This window comes from Vanellus vanellus (genome assembly GCF_965231255.1).
Source record: "Vanellus vanellus genome assembly, chromosome: 19".
Lineage (NCBI taxonomy): Eukaryota > Metazoa > Chordata > Aves > Charadriiformes > Charadriidae > Vanellus > Vanellus vanellus.
In genome coordinates this window covers 7,904,102-7,927,924 of record NC_138924.1, presented here as the reverse complement: position 1 = coordinate 7,927,924, position 23,823 = coordinate 7,904,102, and the positions used below count along the sequence as shown (strand labels likewise).

At 47.7% G+C, this 23,823-nt stretch overlaps 1 protein-coding gene across 1 annotated transcript in view; it reads left to right on the top strand.

Moving 5' to 3' along the window:
- Positions 1-23,823, top strand: part of SSH2 (slingshot protein phosphatase 2) — a gene marked incomplete at its 5' end in the record, with an annotated part of 57,317 nt that overhangs the window by 14,190 nt on the left and 19,304 nt on the right. Inside the window, 8 exons of the mRNA XM_082492932.1 lie at positions 6,243-6,346; positions 11,139-11,203; positions 16,323-16,444; positions 18,855-18,923; positions 19,704-19,769; positions 20,908-21,102; positions 22,943-23,036; positions 23,156-23,284. Coding sequence (XP_082349058.1) covers positions 6,243-6,346; positions 11,139-11,203; positions 16,323-16,444; positions 18,855-18,923; positions 19,704-19,769; positions 20,908-21,102; positions 22,943-23,036; positions 23,156-23,284 — 844 coding nt within the window. The remainder of the gene's footprint in view (positions 1-6,242; positions 6,347-11,138; positions 11,204-16,322; positions 16,445-18,854; positions 18,924-19,703; positions 19,770-20,907; positions 21,103-22,942; positions 23,037-23,155; positions 23,285-23,823) is intronic.

Below are 23,823 nucleotides of genomic sequence, written 5' to 3'. Positions count from 1 at the left end.
CCTGCCCACGGAGGGAGGGAAACAGCCAGTTTGGGAAGGGGAGCGGGAGGGAGGAGAGAAACGACTTGAGGTGCTGAGAAAAGCATCCGGCTGCTCGGACTGCCCTCCTGTAAGTTTTTCCACACCAGCCACAGCAAGCTGCAGTTGGAATTGCTGCTCTCACAGGGTGAGTCCTGGCATGCTACGAGAGCTTGCTCTCGTGTCCCCGGCTGCCCTCCCTCCCCCCTGGCTCCGCGGCCTCGGCAGTGAGCTAAGTACTGACGCCTGCTACGCCGCCCCTGCCAGCTTCTGAATTTCGGTCTTTTTCTCGGTTTTGTGTTTTGCAACCTGTGGATTAAAGGAGGGTGGTAGAGCTGAGCTGGCGGCAGATGAGCTGTGCGCTCTCCCCCTGCAGCACGCTCCGGCTGCTCGCGGCAGAGCAAAATGTCGGGGGGGTCTTGAGGGAGCAACCGGGCTTAAACCCAAGGGAAAGTAACTGGGCATGCAAGGGGTTTTTTCAGTTCTTGGTAGACACCCTTCCGCAGGGGGGCTGTTCCCTGTCCTACGCCTGTTTGGCTGCTTGCTCTTCAGACGGGGCACGCGAGCGGCGTTGGGTAGAGCGTGCTCCTGGCTGAAATCCCCAGCGCTTCAGTACGCATGTCTGCATTGACACTTCCCATCTTCAGGGCTGCTGGATGCTCCCAGTTAGCCAACACCAGGGTTAACTTGTGTCATTCCTTACTGTCAGACTTGCCTGCCTGCTTTCAGTCGGCATTTCTGCTTTTCTTTTGTTTGCCTTTGCTCTAACTGGCCGCTGGAGGGGAAGGGTACGTCCCACAGATGAGTTGGAAACTCGAAGCCCTCCCTGGCGGAGCGTGGTCCTGCCAGGCGGCTTGCTGTGTTTATCCCCAGGCTTCCAAAGCTTGTGCCGGGTGGTGGTTGTGTCCCAAGAGATGCCCTTTAGGAAAACCTCCTTTTGTTCAGGAGCTGGAAGCCTCCGTGGTTACTGCAGGATGCTCTCGTCATGGGGAGCTCCAGCTGGAGCCGGGCTTGGCTTAGACATCCCCGCGCCCTCCCGGTGCTGAGCCGTAGCTCGATAGCTCCGTTCGGATGCTGCTTCAGAGCACTTTTCCGCAGGGTTCTGGTTAATCAATACCTGAGGCTGTCGGAGAAATTACGTTTGTATTTCTGTAAATAATACAGCTAGTGGGCTTTTATTCAAACGTCAAGTATCTTGAAACCTTCATTTCTCCTATCATATCGCTTTTTAATCCCTTTCTTCTGAGGGCAAGGGGGAACGGGACAGGAGGCTGCGACCTCCCTGCGGTGCCCGTGCCGCTGCCTGTGCGTGCCGCGGGCACGGCTGGTGGGGAGGTGACAGCGCCAGGAGGTTTGCTCCTCGCCACACTCACCTGTTCCTCTGCGTTGTGCAGGGGGACGTGGTGGGAGGACTTCTCCTGCTGAGCCTTTCAGGGGATGGTGCCAGCTCTGTCGGTTGTGCTACTTGGCGAGTGCCCAATTAAGGGCTGGGCTGGACAGGACAGAGCCTGCCGTGAAGGAGCCGCTCCAATGAGTAAGTAGAGCCGACTGGAAAGTCATCCTCGGGCTCACGATAACTTAATTAAGTGTTTATTAGGATAAAACATCGCCAGAAGCTGTTCAGGTGCCTCTTTGCTTTCCTTGCTATACTTCTAAAAAGGTTTTATCTCCTTTCTTTATGAAATAGTTTCTGAAGAAGACCACAAGGTTGCTTTCTGAGTATCTTACATTGAGGACTGAGAAGTTTTCATTGAAAACCGGTGGGTGCTGCAGGTTGGCCTGCCTCCTGGCTGGAGGGGCAGCGCTCGGGCCAAGCGGCCCCTTAGGTGAAGGGCATCACACGGGGCGGTCGTGGCGAGGTGCCAGTGGATTCGTGTATTTGGCATAGTCCATACACCAGTAACACTTTCTCTTTTGAGTCTTCAAAACAGTTCATTTGGTGTTTGCGCTTGCCGTTTATGAACGGAGCTGTGCAGAGTAACAGGGAAGGCATTCGCTGTTTGTTTGCCGTCTGTAAATTGTATGTGGTTCCCCGAATTTGTAGCATAGTGAGAATTTGGAATAAACGGTGCAGTGTTTTGCTCGCGCACGAGGAGCTCAGCCGCTGGGCAGCAGGACGGGGAGCACGGGAATCGCTGCTGCTTCATGCTGTCACCGCTGTTTAGAAACTGGGTCTTCTGAGGGAAATGTCTGTGCTTTTTGTGCAAAAGGCTTTAAATAGTTTTGATGATGTGCCTTGCACAATTTCTACAAAATCTTTTCTGCCTGGGAGAAAAAATGGTACAAGTAGTCATTTCTGTAGGAGTTGCTTAAGTCTTCCGCTTATGTTGGTTCTCTTCCCAGTGAGCGATGAATTACAGAGCGCACATCACTGGTGGCCTTAAGGCTGCTACTTCAGAGGTGAACGGGCTAAACGTGGAACAGAAGCTTTTTTTTCCCCCACAGCTGTAGTGCTGAGGGGTTGCTTATCGCTTTAGTGACTCTTTCACAGATATGTCCCATGTAAGTGTTCTCCAGGAGAAAGCCACTCTGGAGTACGGAGGGCTGATGACGAGCATGGTGTGCGGGTGACGTACAGCTCAGCTGTGTTACCTCTGCCAAGCTGGCTCCCTGTCTTCTGCTCTGCTGGACTCAACTCCTCCCCTAACCACATTTACTGTCTTTTAGTACCCAGTCTGTTTCCAGGAGATGGTTTCAGAGAGCACTGAAGCTGCAGTAGGCTCTGGCAAACCAGATTTTAGGAAGTCTTTCAAAGCCCAGGTTATGCTTGGGAACCGTGGAGCTGTCAGCAGGGTAAGATCAGGGGTGGACGGTAGCATGGCTCTGCTGGTGGTGGTGAGCACCGTTGGTTTGAGCCTCTAATTGCCCTTTTCACACACATCTTTTCTACCACGTGTGTTTCTGAAGCATCTCAGAGTGGAGCCTTCTGTTAGTGTCCTCCCGGAAAAATCCTGTCGTCTTCTTACATACCGGGGGCAGTATCCAAAGGTGATCTTGCCCTGAAATGTGATGCTTTTGGGAAGGGTCATGGCTGGGGCGATCCAGGCGGGATGGACCCAAAAGGAGCAGCCAGCTGTGGGTGGTGCAGGGGACGTCAGGCCAGCGATTGCTTTCTTTTGTCCCTATCGTGCATCACAGGCACCAAAATCGCCATCTCCCGAAAGAACGGTGTTGAACTTTGCTGGTAGTTCTTATTACAGCTGTTTGGACTTTGCTAGAAATTTCTTGCCTTTCCTCCCAAGATTTTCTTTACTGCTTGAATCTCGGAGCAAGGGCTTGGTTGCGTGTTTGTGTATGATGTGGGGTTATTTTGCTGGGGTGCCGTGCTGGATACCGATGTGTTGTGTGTCTGGTGTTAGGAGTTTGTGGCAGGTGATGCTGAGAGTGCCGATAGCGTGCCGTGCCCTCCTCTGCACGGCGAGTGTCCCCAGAACCGTAACTGGCAGAAGGACGAGCCACCACTCTTTCCCCAGCGGTGCCGATGGTCATCTCCGACACCCGCTCCTGCCCTGCGGGAGGTGCTGCCCTGCCCGCGTGGCCTCCCCGCTCCACAAGAACCATCTGCTTTGCCACATTCTTCAGCTGTTCCGACCCTTCATACGGGAAATTACATTCCCTTTCCTTAACCTAACCAAGTCAAACTTGTTGCTTGTGCTTAATGGCCCAGAACAGGGCTCTCCGTGGTTTTAGGAGAGAAGGGGGGCTCCCGGAAGGGATCTATCTGATGGGAATCTCTTTAGTTCTGCCCATGTTTCCTTTCCAGGCAGGTGGCTAACGGCAGAGCGCTGGTGGTAAGGGAAAGTGATGGAAGTGAGAAGACTTTTAACCTCCCAGCCCTCTAGCTACGTGCTGCTTTATCCACTAAAAATAGTTGCTAATTCAGCCTTCTGGGGAACCCTCAGGCACAGGCTAAAGGATTGCTAATATTAGTTGTTGGCTTTGCTGATAAAATTAACTATGTGAAAACAGGCTGTGACTGCTGAATTCTTTCTCCTCTCCTGCAGCTTGAAATTCGTTTGCCTCTGTGGTGAGATTGTAAAGGGAGGAGGAGGAGAGGATGTCTTCTCACTCTTTCTTGTCTCCTGAAGAGGGTCAGCAAAGCATCAGGGTCAGCTCTCCTGCCCCGCTCCCCTTGGGGGTGCTACTCTGAAAGCAGAAGCGAACTTCTTCAGGACATCAGGGCACTGCTGAATCCCAGCACGTTTGAGCTACGAGAGGGAGAAAGAAATTTAATTTTTTTTTTTTTTTTAAGTTAGTGGCTTCAGGATAACTCAATGTTTCTCTAGTTTAGGCATTAAGAAACAGTGTAGCCTTGAGTGCTTTCAGAGGATCTATTTGTCACCAAAAGCTAGAAGGGCTCAGTCAAAATTTTTTATATGAGAAGGGTCTGAGTAAACATCTGTGCTCGGTGTGCCCAATGAATTTAAGTTTTTTATTTTGTTTTAAACTTTAGCACAGGTAAAGATCTCTGATCCATTTTTACTTGGGACGAGTGATTTTTTTTCCTTTTTAAAATTCTGGATTTATTGAAACATCCAGTGCATGTTTGTCATCTGGTTTAATTTTAGAAAATAATCCTGGGAGAAACTTTGTCAGTGGAGCGCTGAGGTTATGACAGACGGCGCATAACATTGGGACGTGCTACAGGCTTAAAAAAGGTCTTCCTGAGTGTGTGCATCTGCTTTGCTGGAGCTCAGAAAATTTGATTTTTTTTGATATCCCCACCAGGAAAATGGAGAGGTGCCCAGAAACGTGCTTGAGGTTGGGGGAAAATCCAGCTTTAACGCAAGCTTTTATAATTCCTGTAGCTATAAAAACGTAGTCAGCGAAGCCTATTGTTAAAGCGGTCAACCTCAAATCGTGAAACTAGAAGACCGCGGGCTCCTGCCGTGCTGTGTCCTGGTTCTTGGTCACATTTCATTTCTCTGTGGCACTGTTGTCTTCAGTCGTGCTTAGGTGTTCGCCTGCCTTTGAGTAGCCGCTGAAACGCGTGCCGGGAGCAGGGGCTGCAGGCAGCAGTTAGCCTTTGCTTGTTCTGCCGAGCAGAAGGAGCCGTGGAGGGGGGTGACTTGGCATGGTCTAGCATTCACCTGCCTTTGTAACATGGAATTTCTTCAAATATATGGCGGGGTTGTTTTACCATATTATTATTTCCTGGTCCTTGTCTCTTAAAGGAAGGGAATAAATAATTAGGTTTGGTATTTGTTTAAGCAGAGAAAGGAACTAAGAAGTTCCTAGTCTCCTCTTCAGTTGAAGAGAACAAGCCAACGTCTTTTTCAAGGCATGGAGCTGCTGGGGTGCACGATGCCAGGGACTCTCCCATCTTGTCTTATCATATTCATCAGCCATCCTGTTGACTGTAGAAATGTTTCTGGCTTTCTTCAAAGCACGTATGACTGTCTTATCAGTTCTGAGAGAAGCAGGAACTCTTCACTATGCAACAGGATGGCTTAATTGCAAAATCTGTAGTGTGTCTCGCTTTTTCCATGAGCCACAACATCTCTAAGAAAAATACTGGAAGATGTGCTTAAAATATCAGCTGTTCCACAGAACTTGAGAACTCTTTATTGCCCCTTTCCACAAACCTCTCTCCTCACATGACTTCAGAAAGGGCAAAATCACAGCAGTAAGTGATACCTGAATTCAACAGCATTACATTTTTGCTTTTAATTTATAAGTCTTTGAGAGGTAATTATCATACGACTCATAGACAGTAGTTTCATGATTCCTTAATCTGTTATGTACACTAATTTTCTTTTGGCTAACTGCTGAAGGAAGACATTTGTTTCTGCAGGGCATCAGCTGTGTCTGAACCACAAAGCGCAGGGTTAACAGAATCCGTAATTAGAGAGATGCGTGGGCTTGCTGTATTAATCGCCATTTAGAAAGGTGGATCTCTCATCTTGACTTTCAAATCGAAAATATAGCCATAGGTTAATCCCCTCAGCCTGCTCAGGTTCTACCTCTGCAGGCAGAACGGCACCAGGCGTATATTCTGCTTTTCAGTGTTTCTTTGTTCATGTTGGTCTCGGTTATGCCTTGACGGTTTGCAGTACTTATATGGGGGGGAGTTGTTTACCAACAAAACACTTCAGTCTAAATCACTTCCTCGCGAAAGAACAGAGCATGCATTCAGTGCCTTGAACTTTGCGTGTTCCATTCTTTTCTCCTTTGAAAGACAGTATAGAGGTTTCCTTACTCACTGTTTGTCTCTTCCCTCGCAGCATCAGCGAAAGTTTCCTCACTGTGAAAGGTGCAGCGCTCTTCCTGCCGCGAGGAAATGGCTCGTCTACTCCCAGGATCAGTCACAGGCGCAACAAGCACGCAGGTAATGTGTTGTGTCCGGCGGCTGAGGCTTCTCTGCTCGCTCTTGTTTCCAAGTCCACCTTTCTTGAGTTCGTTCTCACCCAGTGACACACATTTCTGTTTACACCGGGTGTGTATGACGGCTGGGGCTGCCAGGCTCAAGACTGCGATATTTAATGTTGATAGAAAAAAAAAGTTTCAGTACTCTCTTGTTTATCCGGCAAAATCAAACAAATGAGTGACATCAGGGCAGCAATCGTGACATCACGGGGAGTTGAGAACAACTGCCCCCCACAATATCACCCTGTAATTCTTGTACGAGAGAAGGGCTGGAGGGTTGCCATCAAAACCTTTCACGCATTGCACTGGGAAACTTGAGGTTATGATACGGGATGAGTAATTGTCCTTCCCGATCAGAAAGCAACCAGTTGTGGTGGAAGAAAGGGAGGAGACTTACCTCTACGTGGTGGCAAAGAAACCTCTGAGCAAAATCAGTGTGACTTTTCAGACGTGTGAGCAGAGTGAATGATGCGGAGTCAGTCATAATTCCGCCCTCTTTATCTGCTGAAAGTTTGATCGGTATTTTTGCTTTGATTCTTCATTTGAAAAGTCAGTCTGAATAATGAAACTCAAACATTTCAGGGTAGGTTGTTTTTCATTGTGCATGTGGTGCTTATTCACTGATGGTGTTTTACTGGGATCAGATAGTGTGGGGTTTTCCCCTTCCGTTAAACAGTCAGCAGGAAAAAAGCCAACATAGAGACCTTCAGGCTTTTGCATACGGGACAGAGACAGGAGAGAGGCTGGCGTCAACTTCCTTTGCCAGAAAATGAGCACCAAAAGGTGATTTGGTTTGGTTCCAGGTGTAGGTTTCTGTGTACTTTGATACCATCAGCCTGTCATCCCGCTCTACATCCAGCAGAGTTACCTACCTGATGACTGGTCCACCTCAAAATCTGTTTACAAACATCTTGGTAGGAGTTTAAGTCAAAAGGCAATTAATTACATACTTCCACTCAGACATAGTACAAGCAGTATCCAAATTGTTTTGAGTGAGATGCATTAATTTCCAGTTATCAAAAGAAAATAAATTGTTCTGAAACTTAATTTAAAGCTGGCCTTTCTGGTTGAGACTGAAGGGAAATGGTCTTCAGCACAAAAATAGAGTCAGCAGTCTTTTAAAGGTTTATCTTGACCTATCTTGGTTTTTAAGCTCTCCAAAGTCCTCTGCATAATTGAAGTTGCTGCCTTGGCTTTACCACGCAGAGGAGACCCTCTGGATGGGTTTCCTCATGGACCCGTGCAAGGCAGCGCAGACAGCTCGGAGTCTTTCTTGCTGCCTCATCTACTGGCCTACAGCTGACTTCCATGAGGTCTGGAGACCTTGGTGGAAAATAGTTGCTTGTCTAATCAGCCCAGAGCTTTTTGAAGCCAGGTTGCCAAGAAAGCAAATCCGGTGTGTTGCAATTGCTTACAGGGAGATGTTTTGTATTTAAGAGGCTGGCTTGCCTAGGGCATGGGGGGGTTCTTCTTAGAAGACTCTTTTTAGTCCTGTCTCTTCATCTTGTGGGGTGAGATTTAATGCAGCATCAGTACTTGACAAGCAGGGAAACTGAGGAAAGGACAAGTGATGTGAATGGTATAGTATTTTTTTTTTTTATGGTGCTCGGCAATTTCACTGAAAAGAGACCTTTGTATGAGTGTGCGCCATCTTTCTGTGAACTTTTCTAATTTACAGTATATGCCAGCAGACCGAGACACCAAGGGATCAATGTATCAACTTCCTGAGCAAACACATCTGTGCCACCAAAATTAAAACAGTGATGTAGAGACTGTGGCTCTGAGAGGTGAACCGGCCGTTGGCAGAGCGTGTGGCAAAGAAAACTGTCTCCGTTCTTGGACTCCCGTAATCCGTGCTCAACTTTCATTCCCATGTTTGTGTCATGACTTATCTCTGGCACACAAAATTAGAAGGGGGGTGGAGAGCAGACATAACTCCAGTATGAAATCTCTGCCTATGGATGCAGTAGTGTTTCAAGTGGCTACGAGAGCATTTTCTAGGAAGGTTGACTAACGTTTCTGACCTGCAGTTCGAATTCATCAGAGGTGCCGGAATCCAGCGTAAAGAATAAATGTGTAACAGGAAATAATTGATGCCCGCACCCATTTCTTTAATCGTATCATCTTCAGCAATGGAAATCAGTAGTTGGCAGATTGACCAGATAAGGTACCAGCTGTCCACGCTGCTCTCTCCGGCTGGGCGGTCCTGCGCCCCGTGCCACCTGGCAAACGGGCTGTGTTCTGCAGGCTGGTGGGCTCGTTTTGGCACTCCGACAACGCTGGAGGCCAGAAAAGGGTGCCACTTCCCTGGGGCTTTTGCCATCTCTGGGATACTGTAAATCACTTCCAAGATGCCAGCCTAGCTGATGCTTTGCACCTAGCCTGCCAGCTCGGAGGAAACAAAAGCATCTGCTGGTTGCTGGACAATGCGATAGGAAGGAGCGGTCGTGCCACGAATGCCGGCGCAGCCGACAGCTCTTCGTAGGACAGGATGTGATATCTTTGTGCTGATTCTGGCATGCTAAAACCTTTCCTTTGCTTTTTCTTAATCCAGGAAGCTTACAAAACGCTTTGTGCGTTTGGGGCTGGAAATGCTGCAAGTCAATTAAAGCTGGCCAAGGAAGCAATACTTTACTTTCCAGCTCGGGGGCTCCCAAGGCGGCAGGGCAGGCTGGGGAACAGGGAGGAGTGCAGTATACTTTCTGAGGACAAGGGATAGCGGAGTTTCTTGACTGACCCTTGCAGAAAGGGTTGTCTTTGAAACTTCCTCTCTTTTTTTAATTATTGAGATAACCCAGTAGTCCTGGTGGTGGTTTTTTTTTTTTTTTTTTAAACTCTGGAAACTTCAGTGCTTAAACTGGTTCCTGATGTTGAATTACTGGCATCAATACGTGGGAACTGTTACACTTTGGGGAAGGAAAAATTGAGGTAAAGCATCTTTCATTTCACGCTGCCTAAGACACGTGAATGCCTCGTGAGTCAAATACTCTCTGGGCTCTTCCAGGCTGCAGGCAGGAGGTGCCACCTGAAGCACAGGGACCTTTGTCTGTTGAGTCCAGTTCTGGGTGGTTCCCACCGCACCGGCAGCTGAAACTTGCTGGAACTGAGCAGCATTGCCAGGATTTTGCACTGGTGTTGACGTGGGGAAATCCTGTCTCCCACTGCACCGCTGGGAGGACGAGCATCCGATGGATGAGCTGACCTTTCCTGTGTTGCCTGTCTCCCTAAATAATTGCTGTTTAGGGAGGCACGTGCCAGCCCCTCCAGTGCTGGGAACAATGTCCTTGGGCAGGAAGCAGCTTCAGGTGCTTGTCACCGCTGGTACTTCATATGTCACTTCCCTTGCACTGCAGAGCGCCTCAATTTTTCCCACCCCCTGTTAAAAATGCGGTCCCAGGGCATTGACTCATTCTCCATATGCTGAAATGTGTTTCGAGGGGGAAGGAAGAGGAAAGCAGGGAATGCAGTGTCCTGCGTAGCCCACTCCACGCAAGCTTGCCTCTGTCCCATCAGTCCCGCTGTTCACCAGCTATAAAAATCATTCGGAAACGAGGTACCATGCTCTCACTGGACAGCGTTTCCTTTCTTCCCTTTCCCTTAAGTGGCACTGCTGGATGCTGCTCCATGTTCAAGGTTTCCTTATTTCTGGAAGTTTGTGAAATAGCATGGATTCTAGCACCTCCGATGAATTAGAAAGGTTAGTCAGCCTTCCTAGGAAATGCTCTCGTAGCCACTTGGCGCTGAATACTTGCTCCAGCATTCGTGCTCTTCTCTGTAGCGTTGCCTAAACTGAGCTTCCCATCTGTGGGGGAGTGGGAGAGGGTGGAAAAGTAAAGACTTCTCTTCTTTCCGTTCTGTCCCACCCACCTGGCAGCCTTGCACTCCCCTTTCTGGGAATGCAGATTAATTTTCCAGGTAGTGATTGAAAACACAGCCCATTGCTGGAGGTGTTAGTGCTTACCGACACTTCGAAGGTAACGCGCTGGCTTAGCAGAGCAGCTCTTGGTGCTCTACGGGCCAGGGAGTAGTGCTGAGAAGTCAGTGCGGCAGTACCAACAGAAAGGTATCTCACTTGTCTTTCAAATACTTGATGCTTTAGGAACCTGGGATGCTCAGCTCTTTTTAAGAAGGCTTCAAAGTTACTCTGTGACTGTGATTTTTCTTTTTTTTTCTTTTAGTTTTCTAAAAGTGTAGCAAGCGTTTCCTAGGAAAAATTGTAGGTGCTTGATTTTTCAGGTGGCAATTCTTAGCTGCTTTTGGGTGGGGTTGGTACCTAAGCATACGTGGGCTTTTGCTGCTCTAAGATGAGACTAAATCTCACTTCAAAGGGTATACTTTTAGCTAGGTAGTAGTTCTGCACCAAGTAATAAGTTGGTGTAAAAAAAACAGGCAGATTCCTGATTTGAAGCAAGTGGTAGAATGAGATGTTGAACCACGGGGTGGGGTCCATTTCTACCTAGTTTGCCTTGTCTTTTAAAGGAACAAAGAGTACTGAAACGCTTTTTATTCCTGTTAAAAAGGTAACAGGATTTAGCAGGGGAGAGCATGGTAAGACAGGAGCAGGTGAGCACATGGAGCAAAGAGCAGCTGACTCCAAAGAGATGGAGTTTTGTCATCTCTGAGTGGGTGGAAGTGACAACGTTCATGGTGACGTGTCAGGTTTCTCAGTGGACATTTGCTCTGGCTGGACAGCCGGGAACTTGCATGTGATTTAGAGCTATTTTTGTGCATTCACCTTTCCCTCTTCCCCGCAGGGGATCTCCAGCAGCACCTGCAGGCCATGTTCATACTGCTCCGCCCAGAAGACAACATCAGGCTGGTAGGTTGGCTTTTTGCTTATCTGCTGCTAAGGAACATAAAGGTTAAGTTCCACTTGACAAATACACCTGTGTAGCTCATGAAAGCAGTGGTGCATGTATGTTTGAGTGATTTCATCAGCGGGTTTGGGGAGTCTCCTTTGCAACTGCACCGGTAGAAAAGCAGCTAATTATGAAAAGGCTGCTTATTTGGTTGTTCAGCGAGACAAATTGCACGGCTAGAAGACTGCCTTTGAACCAAGTACTGAGTACTTACACTCTCAAAAAGTACTGCAAGAATTGCCAGAGAGGCTGGGTAGATTAGCTTGGAGTCCTGTTTAAATCAAGAGTGGGTGACTTAGGTCTGACCAGCGTGAACACCTGCCCTTCCGTGTTACAGAATCACAGAATCACAGAATCACAGAATTATCAGAGTTGGAAGGGACCTCTAGAGATCATCTAGTCCAACTCCCCTGCTAAAGCAGGATTGCCCAGAGCACATTACTCAGGACTGCATCCAGGCGGGTCTTGAAAATCTCCAGGGAAGGGGACTCCACAACCTCCCTGGGCAGCCTGTTCCAGTGCTCTGTCACCCTCACCGTAAAGAACTGTTTCCGTGTATTTGAACGGAACTTCCTGTGTTCTAACTTGTGCCCATTGCCCCTCGTCCTGTCACTTGGAACCAATGAAAAGAGCCTGGCTCCATCCTCCTTCAACTAACAAATCCTGTTAGTTCATTTGTGTTCATCACTGTACTCTCCTAACTTGTTGCATCCCAAAAGGCCATGGCTCATCAGGAAGGAGCACGTAGGATCCCCATGTAGATATTCACCTATATTGAACCTTGTCTTCCTGCTTTTCTGGGTTGTTACCTCCTATAAGAATGCAATGAAAGTTAGGCATTGCTCTTTATAGCATTGATGTGCTGTCCTAAAGACCTCCAGAAGCCAAAGAAGAGCAGTGAGGAATTTGTCTAGGACATACTGAAGTGCTGTACAAGGTCAGGCATGACTGGAGCGTATCTGCATCTCTCCTCACTCAGTAGCCTGAAGTTTCCTTCCTGTGTTGTTTTGGTGCTTCTTAGCAACGTATGGCCAGCATCAGAAATGTTACTCTGGCACCTCTGGTTTGCTGAATCCTCCTGAGCTGTGCTGGAGCTGGACTGATCTCATGAGTATAGCTAGGAAACAGCCGAGATTACTATGGAATGCTTTGACTTTAAAAGTGACCACTGAAAATAATTTGGTGTCAGCAAACTAAAAGACCTACTCCTAAACTTTGTCAGGCACACCTTGCTGTCACTGAAATTTCAGTGAAAGTGATGGGAGTGGGGGCTCTCAATGCTTTTCGGAATCTGAGCCAGGGGTAGAACATTGGAAGCTATTGAACACGTCATTGTTCAGCAATATCACTGGCTACATTGTGTGATTTGGGACAAATTAGCCTTAACAGCTGAATAAGGACTTTGTGGGCTGAGACATAAACCCTTTTGTTTGGAGCTACATTTGGAATGCTGAAATCTTGCATGAGGTCAAGTTCGATAGTCTACTTGAATTTAATTGATTCTTGACGAACGAAGGGTGTGCAGAGCAGCAATAGACTCTCTTATAAAATAGTAAATACAAATGAGATTTGAAATATAAACAGTACTGAGAGAAATGCATTCTCGTGTTGGCCGCTGTCATTCGGAGGGCAGACTTCACAGCTCAGAGAGCAGCAGAGGAATCTAATCCTCTATAAACCTACACTTAAAATTTGGAACAATTCTTGGTTTTGTTGGAGCAATTGGCAGAGTTTTTTAGCCTTCCGTGAGAGCAGGATTAGAGCAATGGTACCAGTGTAAGATCAGTAAGAAGGAGAGGAAAATGAGTTAAAAGTGTACAAACTGATTGACCACGTTCCTGTAGCTTAACAGAGCGGGGACTTGTTCACTTACATGTGTTCAATAGTAAAAGACTTCGGAAAGTTGGGTACTTTTTTTGTCTTGGAATTAAATACCCTAATGAGAAATGTGTTCTTGTATGAAACACCTACTATCGTGTAGCATGAAAAAGATGAAAGGTCAGTATGAACTTACCTCTTAGAATGTGCTGTTCATAAGGGCTGGTGAAATATCACATCGTACTGCTGACAAAACAAGAATGCAGCAGAAGGTAAAGTTGGCTTTTTTTTAGGTGAGCCTAAAACTAAGAAAATAGTTGCTGGCCCTGAAAGGACTACAGAAATCTTGTTCATGAACAGACTGTAAATAACCTCCCCAAACTGAGGAGCAAGATAGCTCTGTGTAGATGAGCTGTAGAGAAAGAACCTTGCATCTCATCAGAGTCCCTGAAGCTAGGCCGTCCTCCCCAGATTGAGTGGGATTTCAAATGTCTTCATTTAAAAGGCATCAGACCACTTACTTGGTATGCTCCAGCTGTTGGGTGAGCATAGGAATTAGAGCTTAATGAAAGGGTTAGAGACCAATTTGTGATTTGACGGGCGTGTTGGAGCACTAGTAGCCAACCTCAAAAGTTACTGGTTTAGAATGTCAAATTTGCTGGTTTATTATTCTAGTAAATTTAGCAAAACACATTATCTGCTCCAGTCATGGTCCTTTGCTTTGTGGTAAGGGTGTAAGTGTTGGATCTAGAGAGCCACAGCAAGCCGTGCCCTGTTGCTCTTAATTGGTCCTCCAAACCCCCCCCCAGTGACTTGAAGCTATGTGACCTTTGGCCACTGTTTGTCTAGCCATGTTCTAAAGGGTCTTGCATTAAGACCACGCTTCCCATTACTGCTTGCCAAATTGGTTTAGCAAAGTAAGTTAGATTATGGTAATCCTCTTGCTGCTGGACTGTCCTCAAGAGAAGCAGAACAGAGCTGGTGTGTGGATGTCTCGGACACGGGGCAGCTGTTGTCCACCTGCTCCCGTTTTAGGCAAGTCTTTGTTTCTCTTTGAGGTTTGGTTCCTAATGTAGATAATGACTTTAACCACCGAGACCTTGGTGATTGCTTGCTCTTCTAGGTTGAAGAGCACCCTCTCTGTTTTACTACAAGTGGTTAGTTGTAGAAACAGCCGTCTTTGGCAGAATTCACACCTTGAAGGCCTGACCACTTTGATCCTCCGTGTTTCCAAAGGAATCCCAGTGACTCAAGGAGCAAGAAGTAAATAAGGCTGGTTTTAGCATGACTTATCCTAAAGAGATGGGGTGGGGCACAGTCTCTTGCTGTATGGATCACGGCTGTCTGCTGGCATCAGTGTTTGGGTAGTTTCTGTTAGTCTTCGGTCCCATTGGACAAGTCTAGAAGACGTCTCCTGCCTGCACTTGCTATTCCGCCCCCATCACCAGAGCTGCTGCTCCTGCAATGCCACTGGGAAGCTTTTCCTGCCGCTCTCAGCATAGTCTCCTGCGATAGAGCACTGCGGTGAAATAGCCAGCTCTGTTTTAGCTGCCACAAGCTGTTTTAACCTTTGTTGTAGACTCTGCCACGTCTCGTGGCAGACGCTCACTGGCTAGTGGACAGACAAGGTGTGAGGAGGTCAGAGGGGGCTTCCTCCGAGCAAGGAGGTGCCATTCTGGCCTCAAGACCAAGTTAGAAAGAACTAAAGGAGCATATTGGGAAAAGCAGCCTACTCCTGAGAGATCCCAAGCAATAGTTATTTTGTGAGCTTTTTTTTTTAAGGATTAAATGACTGTTTAAACTGGGCTCTCTGCGCCGTGAACTCCTGTGGGCCACCGAGAAGTGCCTGCACAAGCAGTGGCTCGGGAGGGCTGCCGGTGTCGGAGGAATTCAGGTTCCGTTTGCAAAGGATGTCAAACACCGCTCTGAGCTTCAGCTGTTGGGTCACAAGGAATTTGGGAACTGGGTCCCGTCGCAGCAGGCAGGTGCCTGTCCGCAGCACAGGGCAAGGCCAGGCTGTGACGGCTCCATCTGGCCCATGTTTGCTCTCCGTAGGCCCTGCTCAAAGTTCAAGCGGCAGTTTAGCAATAAGGTAAACACTGAAGCCAGACGGTATCTTGGGTTTGGATTAGGCTGTCCAAAGTTAAGATCAGTATACATAACTAAGACACTTCCTTTCTAGGGGTGTCCTAGTTTCTCTAGTTGGGATCCTGTGACTAAAATAACTGCAGCTGGCTTGGAACAGAGTCCAAAAAGCATTGCAAGTAAAGGCTGCCTGCTGCAGATGTTTACAGGCAAAACCTAAAATGCTGGCCTCCGGTCCCCAGGCTCCTCGCTAACCAGTCGTCTGTCTGCAAAAAGGATTTGTGGGAGTCACTTCAGTTCTCGCTTCCTCGTGGCTTCTGGAGGAGCGTTACACTTCAGTGTAGCCTTTCAGAAGCTTCAGTGTTGGTCTGACATTCACGGCTCAGCTGCGCAGCTGCTTTCTGAATGCTGGCAGTGGTGTTTGATTGGGGGAGTCTGGGGTGAAGTTCGGGCATCCTCCAGTGCTGATAGAACTCTCTTTTGGTACCGGGGTACACGTGGTTATGGTAGGAGCAATGAGGCTCAATGACTTTCACCTTCTCTGCGCAATCTGAATCCAATCCGTGGGTACAGCTTCGTTAGAGGGAAATCTTTCCTGCCAGGTGTAAGGCAGTAAGGTTGCTTCTGCTGGGCAAGTTGCTAGAAGAATTCAAAGGACCAGCGGGAAACCACGTACAAATTAGATGTGGTTGTCTGTCCAGCTGTCTAGGAAGGTGGTGGAAAGAATCTCGTTGGAGCTGTTGTAGCACAGAGTAGTTTAAAGGAAAGCCCTAGCACTTTGGACAAAGCCCTCTGAGAGGTGAAGAGCACATTGAATGCCTCTCTGTCTCTCTGAACGCATAACGCTCCATGAAGTTCACTAGGCTGGGACCGGTGGGAGGACTGTGGCAGCCAATCTCGTAGGCTGCTGGTTAAATACAACCTGGGACAGAGACACCTGCAGCAAGGTGTGGAGAAGGCACCGGGAACATCCCAGCTGTTGAGGAAAGCATTGTGTGAGAAAGTTGCTTCTCCCTCTTCTGCTGGTTACCCAGCTGAGAAGTATGGGCCATCCGTACTAGTGCAAACTGCATCACTGCTTCTGCGCCTGTCACTCAGCATGAAAAGGTGGCTTGTGAAGGTAATGGGGTGTGTTTTGCTGGTGGCACTGCTGATCTCTCCTTTTCCTCTCCTTAGGCTGTAAGACTGGAAAGTACCTACCAGAACCGCACTAGATACATGGTGGTAGTGTCCACCAACGGCAGACAAGACACCGAAGAGAGCATTGTCCTAGGAATGGATTTCTCTTCCAATGACAGGTACTCACAGCGTCCAGGTGGGGAAAGTCCTTGCGTTCAGCCATGTGTTGAGTAAAGTGTAGAAACCATTTGCTGGTGTTCGTGCTTTCTGGGGATAGACCGCTTCAGATTTTCCAGCCTAACACCTTTTTTTGAGACCCAGAATTCCCCTTTTATTTCTTGAAAGGAGGTGGAAAATAGAAGGCAACAGCACAGCTCTGAGCCTCAGGCTTGTGTGAGGACGTTAAGGGCCCTTAAGTGTCTCTGAGGTCCCTAAGCCCTGCATCTGCGCACCAGAGGCAAGGACAACTCACCATGCAAAGAAAGAAAAAGCTGCAATTAGAGAAGCTGGACATTAGGGTTCAGGAGAGCAGCTAAGAAGAAAGTGACTGTCGGGCAGCCTCTTGCCAAGGTCATGGCACAAAGGACCTGATGGGAACGTCAGGGTTGCTGATGGCGTATCTTACACAACATGTGCTCTCCCCAGACATCAGTAGGTCATCAGGGTTTAGTGCTTTTGCTTCATCCATTTCAATTGCTGCTGACCTCCAAAAGGCTGCAGAATGTGGCTCGGAAGCAGCTTTTGCTGCTGGAGTGACTGTAAGCCAGGAGGCAGCACCCCCAGCAGCTTCACGGGCAGAAGCATCAAGTTTAGAAAAGGACACTGGGAACTTTGGAGAGGACGTGGAGGCATGTGGCTCTTTTAAAGGGTTGTAAGTAAGTGTTGGCCTATGCAGGGAAAGAAAAACCTGGATATTCAAACCATTTTGGAAGTTTTCATACACATGCTTAGTTCTAGCACAACTGCCACAGGAATGAGTCTTGCTACTGACCCTAGTCGGTAGAAGTTACTTTCAGGTAGTTAGCAGAGTCACTAGAAAATCTTTTTGAACTGTTAGGCTAAGAAATGGCCTTTGAAAACAGCCTGCTGATCACAGCAGCCACCATGCTTAATTTCAAGTGGCTTGATTTGGATGCTTGGCTCAAGTGATGCCTGCTAAAAAGGAGCACCGGCTTGATGCTGCCACTGGCTCCCGGCTCCCTTCCTGTGCGTGTGTGCACAGCTGTAGCTCAAGGATGCTCTTGCAGTAGGGTAAGAATAACTTGTCCTTGCCCAGGTTGCTGTGAGCTTGGAGCTTGCTATTGGCTGTGATACACCAGCACAGCCACCTTTGATAACCGAGAGCTCGCTGGTATTCAGTCTCTAATAACATAGCAGGGTCGTTTTAGCTTTCTGCTAGAGTTACTTGGGTTCTGGATGGTCAGCCTGATACACCCCCCCGTAGCCCACTTGGTATTTATAACTCAATGTAGACTTGTTGCTATGGTCTCTGATAAGCGTTTGCTTAACAGTATCACTAAAAATACCCCGGCCACCTTGGGAAGCCTTTTAAAAACACATCTTTCCATGAGCTCATCTCATGTTGTCAACAGAAATAGCTGCGTGCCACGGTGTCTCCTTGTGCCGGGCACCAGTCTCTCCGAGGCGTGTGCGTTTACAGGGCTTTGTGTCTGCTGACCCTCTGAAGCCTTGAATCCTGCCCTCTTCCCCCACTTTTCGTGAGCTGCAGAGACCGACGGGGGGTGCTAGGGCTTGTGGAAATTTGAGAGCAGTTAGCGCAAAGCCTAAGAGCAGGAGGCAGTTGAACCCAATTCTTCAAGGTGCCGCTTTGATTATGGACCAATTTTACAGCTTTATGAGATTCAGCTTTTTCATTCAATGACCTGGTGCAGGTGGCGTTGCCTTTTTTCCATCGCTTGACTTCTGCTTTTAACTTGGCTTTTTGCTCAGCTTTACAGAGAGCAGGTGACTGTGAGGGTAAAGAGGTCAAAGCAGCTGAGAGAGGAGTGGGTTTGCCAAGCGGTGTCTGTCTCAGCTGGCTGTTATGCTCATCCTCAAGGTGCAGGAGGGCGAAGAAGGGGCAGGAGTCAACAGCGGCTGTGAGGCTGTGATTGCTAACCTACCGTGCTACCAGTCACCCTGCTGTTACACTAGGCTGATCCCAGTTCCCAACAGCTGTGGCTGAGGGGCAAACAAGAAAACAAATCTGTGGATTGCAAAATCAGAGCTCAAACCAAACCACTTGAGCCTGAGAGGGACTAATCTGTAAAGAAAGCCTTGAACTGACTGAAGACTGTGAGCCCCTTCTGACCTTCCACAAAAGCTTGTTGCTTCTGAATCCTGTTTGCTCTTCTCGTGGGCGTATGTTAACCCTTAAAGCTTACTTGAAAGAGTCCCCTGTATCTGGTTAATGATTCTTGCCAGACACCTGTAGAATGACACTGGCTCTGTTTGTCTCTGAAGCAGCAGTGGGATCTTTTCATTTTGTTTCTAATGAGCGCAAACATCTGCAACCATTGCTGTGAAAAAATATGAGAATAATAGCATGGTGCTGTAGTAGATGGGCTGACCTTCTCTTTCTTACTGCAGTAGCACTTGTACAATGGGCTTGGTGCTGCCGCTGTGGAGTGACACCTTGATCCACCTGGACGGGGATGGGTGAGTGTCTTTTGTATGTTCTAGGTCAGTAGCAGAAGGTTTCCATGTGTTAGCTTACGGCACGGTACATGGAGAAGGATTCAAATGGTTGCAGAGCCTTAACAGGTTCGGCAGACCTCCTGCTGTTGCCCTGTATTGGGTTAGTAGGCTCAAAGGCCCTAAATCGCAGTGGTTGTGGCAGGGAACACCAATAATTGACTTATCTGTGAATAAACACACACTGAGACAGTGGCTTGTGTGTGTGTTTAAGCTGGAGTAAAGGAGCTTTTACTGGTGAGTGGGTGTGTAGTGAAAGCTCCTTAAAGGGATCCTATTATGTGTTCCTCCACCACGCTTGCAGCAGGCAGCGTTCGGCTGAACATAAAATAAGAATGATGTTTCTCTGCCAAATAGACACCTGACTTTCAGACTCCTGTTTGTGCCAGTTACAAAGGCTGTCCGGTGCAGTGCGTGGAATGACTTTTCTTTCCTTGGTAGCTGCCTCAGGATCACTTTAGCTGGACTCTGTTGCTCCCAGCTGTGGCACTGAATTTGTGTTGCCAAGGTAAACAGCACAGCCCAGCACTGTCCCACTGTCTTAGTTTCGTTCCCAAACAGCAGCCGCTTTCAAAAGTTATCTTAGAGCTTTAGCGTGCTATTTTGATCTGTTTGCTAGCTGAACTCAGCAGTGTGTGCTTAGGGCTACTCCTTTGCTGTTCTAACGTGCTACAAACTATGAGTTATTAACTGAAAAGTTGCTTTTGGGACACATTTTTACTATGCCTTTTTTCCTCTCTCCAGAGGGTTCAGCGTATCGACAGATAACAGGGTGCATATATTCAAGCCAGTGTCTGTACAGGCAATGTGGTAAGTACTTACTCTAATCTGTCCCGGTGATCCTTTTTCCAAGGTGTTTTGGCTGCTTGAACATTTAAAAAGCAGGTGCTGCTTTGCATTTTTGGTATCTTGAGACCTACTTGAGCAGCCAGAAGTCTCCTTCGGAGACTGGGAAGGAAGTTTGATACCCAAGAAAAGAAACCTGCAAGTGCTGGTGTACGGCCGTGAGTTTACAATACTCCTGCAGCCGCACCTTCGTCTCAGCTGGGGGCAGGAAGGAATAGGGTCATCTTCCTTGCAAAGGGCTGCTGCTTTGAATCTCTCCAAAGCAGAATTGCTTTCAGCATGTGTTTGAAATACATTTATTTTTTTCGTTTGTCACAAATAAGGAAATACATGCTGTGCATATTTTAGGAGTCTCTGTCTCCAGTGAGACATGTTCATTGTGAGAGCGAGAGGGAAAGAGAAGCTGCCTGCATTTTTCTTTCCTTTTAGGGTGGTTCATGTAAGAATGTAGTGGCCATGAAAGTATTTCTGGCTCAAGCTTCTTTGCATTGCAGAAATACATTGCCTGTCAGGGTGTCATGCTACTGTGTCACCCCAGTGATTTTGACCTGGATCCTTCTGGTCCCAGTCAAAGATTTAAAACAAGCTAAAAATAGGAGAGGGGGATTTGTTTCCCAGCAGCAGCTGAAGAAACTTCTGACATCCCTCGTGCAGTGAGAGAGGCCAGACACCTCAACACCTCAGTGAAGTCAAGTTCTAAGCCCTTGGTTGTGCAGCTCTCCACGTCTCATTCCTGGGCGTCCCTGTCCTGTACGCAGGGGACCTGATGGCACAGTATGAGCTGTTAGAGCACCCGGTCTTGGCCACAAACTCTGTGCATTTTATTTATGGCTTAGGCAGTTGTAGCAGGTTTTGGAGCCTCTGCCCTATGAATTATGGGCACCTTCGCTGCTCTCCAGCCTTGACTCGGCATACTTCAGCTAAGACGCGCAAGCTCTTGCAGCGTGTGGTTATCCACGCCCTTGCAGGAGAGCCTCCTGCTCCGTGCTGGGGGCCGTTGCATAGAGCACTGGGGTTTGTACCAACTGCTGGGACATAAGCAGCATCCTGGAGGAGGCTGAAGGAAGAAAATATAATCCTGCATGTATTTTTCCCTTTCTAGGTCTGCTCTGCAGAGTTTACATAAAGCTTGTGAGGTGGCACGAAGCAACAATTACTACCCAGGGAGCCTCTTCCTCACGTGGGTCAGTTACTATGAGAGCCATATCAACTCTGACCAGTCGTCAGTCAACGAGTGGAATGCCATGCAAGATGTGCAGTCCCACCGGCCCGACTCGCCCGCCCTCTTCACAGATGTGTAAGTTGCTGTGGCTCTGCTGAGCCAAAGTGTTTGGCTGTCAGGCACTGCAGTCTCCAAATGAGGAGACGGTTTTCGCAAGAGATTGCTCTTAATTAGGGATTAATGAGGAGAGGTTTCCTGTTCCAGGCAAAATAAGTGGACCCCTGGTTAGGTAAACACCAGCACTGGAAGTTTAGCCCTCCTGGTGCTCCCTTCTATCTCCTCCAGCCTCTGTTTTCAGTCTAGGTTTTTCCTTTGGGCTTTAGGCTCACAGATCTTTGCTTCTGCCAGGTAAGTGCCATGTTACTAGAGAGAGAGGTGTGGTGTATTCTAGTATCTACGCCTTCCTATTTGCTGGTTTTGGCTTCTGATTTCCAGGCCTAGTGTCTCCTGCAAGGAGCAGGTTTCTCTGGACTTTGCTCTTACACTGGCGCATGTCTGAGTGTGTGGTTGGAATAACATGGTCTTTTTTTCCTTAGTTCATTTTGCTGTAAAGTCTTTATGTATGGACTTCTGAGACCGTGAGCTCACAAGCATCCTCACAGGCATCCATCTGATACGCCTAAGAGTGGGGAATAAGAGCAATACAGTTTTTCATCGTTCTGAGGAGCTCTGCAAGTGTGGAAGAGGGCAGTATATAGGTCCCGAGCTGTCTCCAGCTAAATGCTTGGATGTCTGGTGATACATGGTCCAAAACAGTGGCTGAGGTAGATCAGTAGACAGTTTGGAAAGGCAAAGTTTATAGGCTCTATCATCATTCAAGGTTTATAAGCCCTGTAATTAGTAATTGCTGATGGTACTGATACCATATAACCTCAGAGGTAGTCCATATCCAGATGTGGTGCCAAGCGTGAGGGCTTAGCTGCCCAGTTTGTAGTAGAAGAAATTACTTCGGTGGCCCCAGCTGCTTTCCCAGTATAATAGTGCCATTGGTTGATTTACGCTCTCAGATATTTCCTGTTGTTGGAGTTCAGTGAGTGAATAATAATGCTGAGCAGTTGTTCAGCCGTGAACAAGTCTTCACACTTGATTGTTTTTTAATGTACAAGAAGGGTGGCTGAAAAGTTTTGGCAAGCTGTCAGATTAATATTCTCTTGTAGCTTTTCATATATAAATATTATGTAACCCACCCTTTCCCTGGTGGCAGCAGTTGAATGATTTCCTGGGGACACCTAGACAGCGTTTTCTTCATTGAGTCCTGAAATAATGCGTGAGCTTAAAAGGACCAGGAACTTTCATTATTTTTATTTGTGAACCACCAGTTGGACACTTGTAAAGCAGAGAAGTGTCTGTGCAGTGACCATCATGGCAACCTTCCAGAGAAATGGAAAGGTGGTGTGAGGTGTTACTGCTGAGTCCTTCCTAAAGACGATGGGTGAAACAGCTCTGTGCTGCTGCTCTGTTGCAACTTCCCCTGGTGTTAGTCAGGCTATTTTTGCAGCTGGTGATAAGGCCCCTGGCAGCAGAGGCTGGAGGAATGCACGGAGGCTTAGCTGCCCTCATCTCTCCATGTAAGGAGCTTTGGAGCTGTTACCTTTCCAAGAAAGGTAGGGGGAAGCTTAGACATTGCTCCAGAGAGTATAATGCAGCCTTCCCAATTTAAATTTTACCAAATACCAGAGGTTCTCTGGATGACTGCAATGGATTAGGAGCATTCAGCTGGTCTTTCGTATACAACAGAGAATCTAAACTGGGCTTTACAGTCACCTGAAATCCCTCCAGCTGAGGACGTGCTCGGGGGAAGTAGTGCGAGTGTGTGAGACTGCAGAGTATCCGGTCTATACAGTACCTGCTTAAAAAGTGCCGTGAGTCCAGTTTGTTTCCCCGCCTAGTGACTCTGTTTGCTTTCTTCTGATAGACCAACTGAGCGGGAGCGCACGGAACGGCTAATTAAGACCAAGTTAAGGGAGATCATGATGCAGAAGGATTTGGAGAACATCACGTCAAAAGAGGTGCGTGGTGAGGGAGCAGCAGTGCTGTTGTGCAGACCAGAGAGCTCTGTACTTTGTCATGAAAAAAGGCCAGAACGAAACCTTCTCATGGCTTCCTTGTGTTCCTTCTCCCCACCCAGATACGCACAGAGCTGGAGATGCAGATGGTGTGTAACCTGCGGGAGTTCAAAGAGTTCATTGATAATGAAATGATAGTGATCCTTGGGCAGATGGACAGCCCCACGCAGATATTTGATCATGTCTTTTTGGTAAGTCTAACTGTGAATTCAAGAGTAAACACACCTAAACACTTCTCGCTGTGTCTTGATTGACACAGGGGCCTCTGGAGGAACGTAAAGGAACTCTGAAGGAGAGATTGGCTGATCATGGGGTCACATACTCTTAAGCAAGACACAAGTGCTGTTGAACAAGAGCAGCGTGGCTTCTTGGCTGTACTAAACTGCCATACAACGCCACCCAAGCTGTAGATCCCATCATTAGAGAAAAAGTCTTAATTCTAACTCCTTTTTAAGGCTGTTTCCATTGACGTAAGAGCAGTTTTGTAGCTTTAACTGTCCAGGGTACACACACACCCCCCAAGTTCTTGGAGTATATGTGTGTTTGGGAAAGACATAACTACAGCAAAGAGGGAGGGGAGCTGTTGGGGAGAGCTGTGTAAGGTTGAGGTGGAATGACACTCTTCTAACATGGAAAGCTCTGAGTTCATTTGATCCAGGACGAACAGAGGAGCTTAACAAAGAATGCTGGAGATAAGTCACTTAAGGAAACATAAACATTTCGCCTTTTA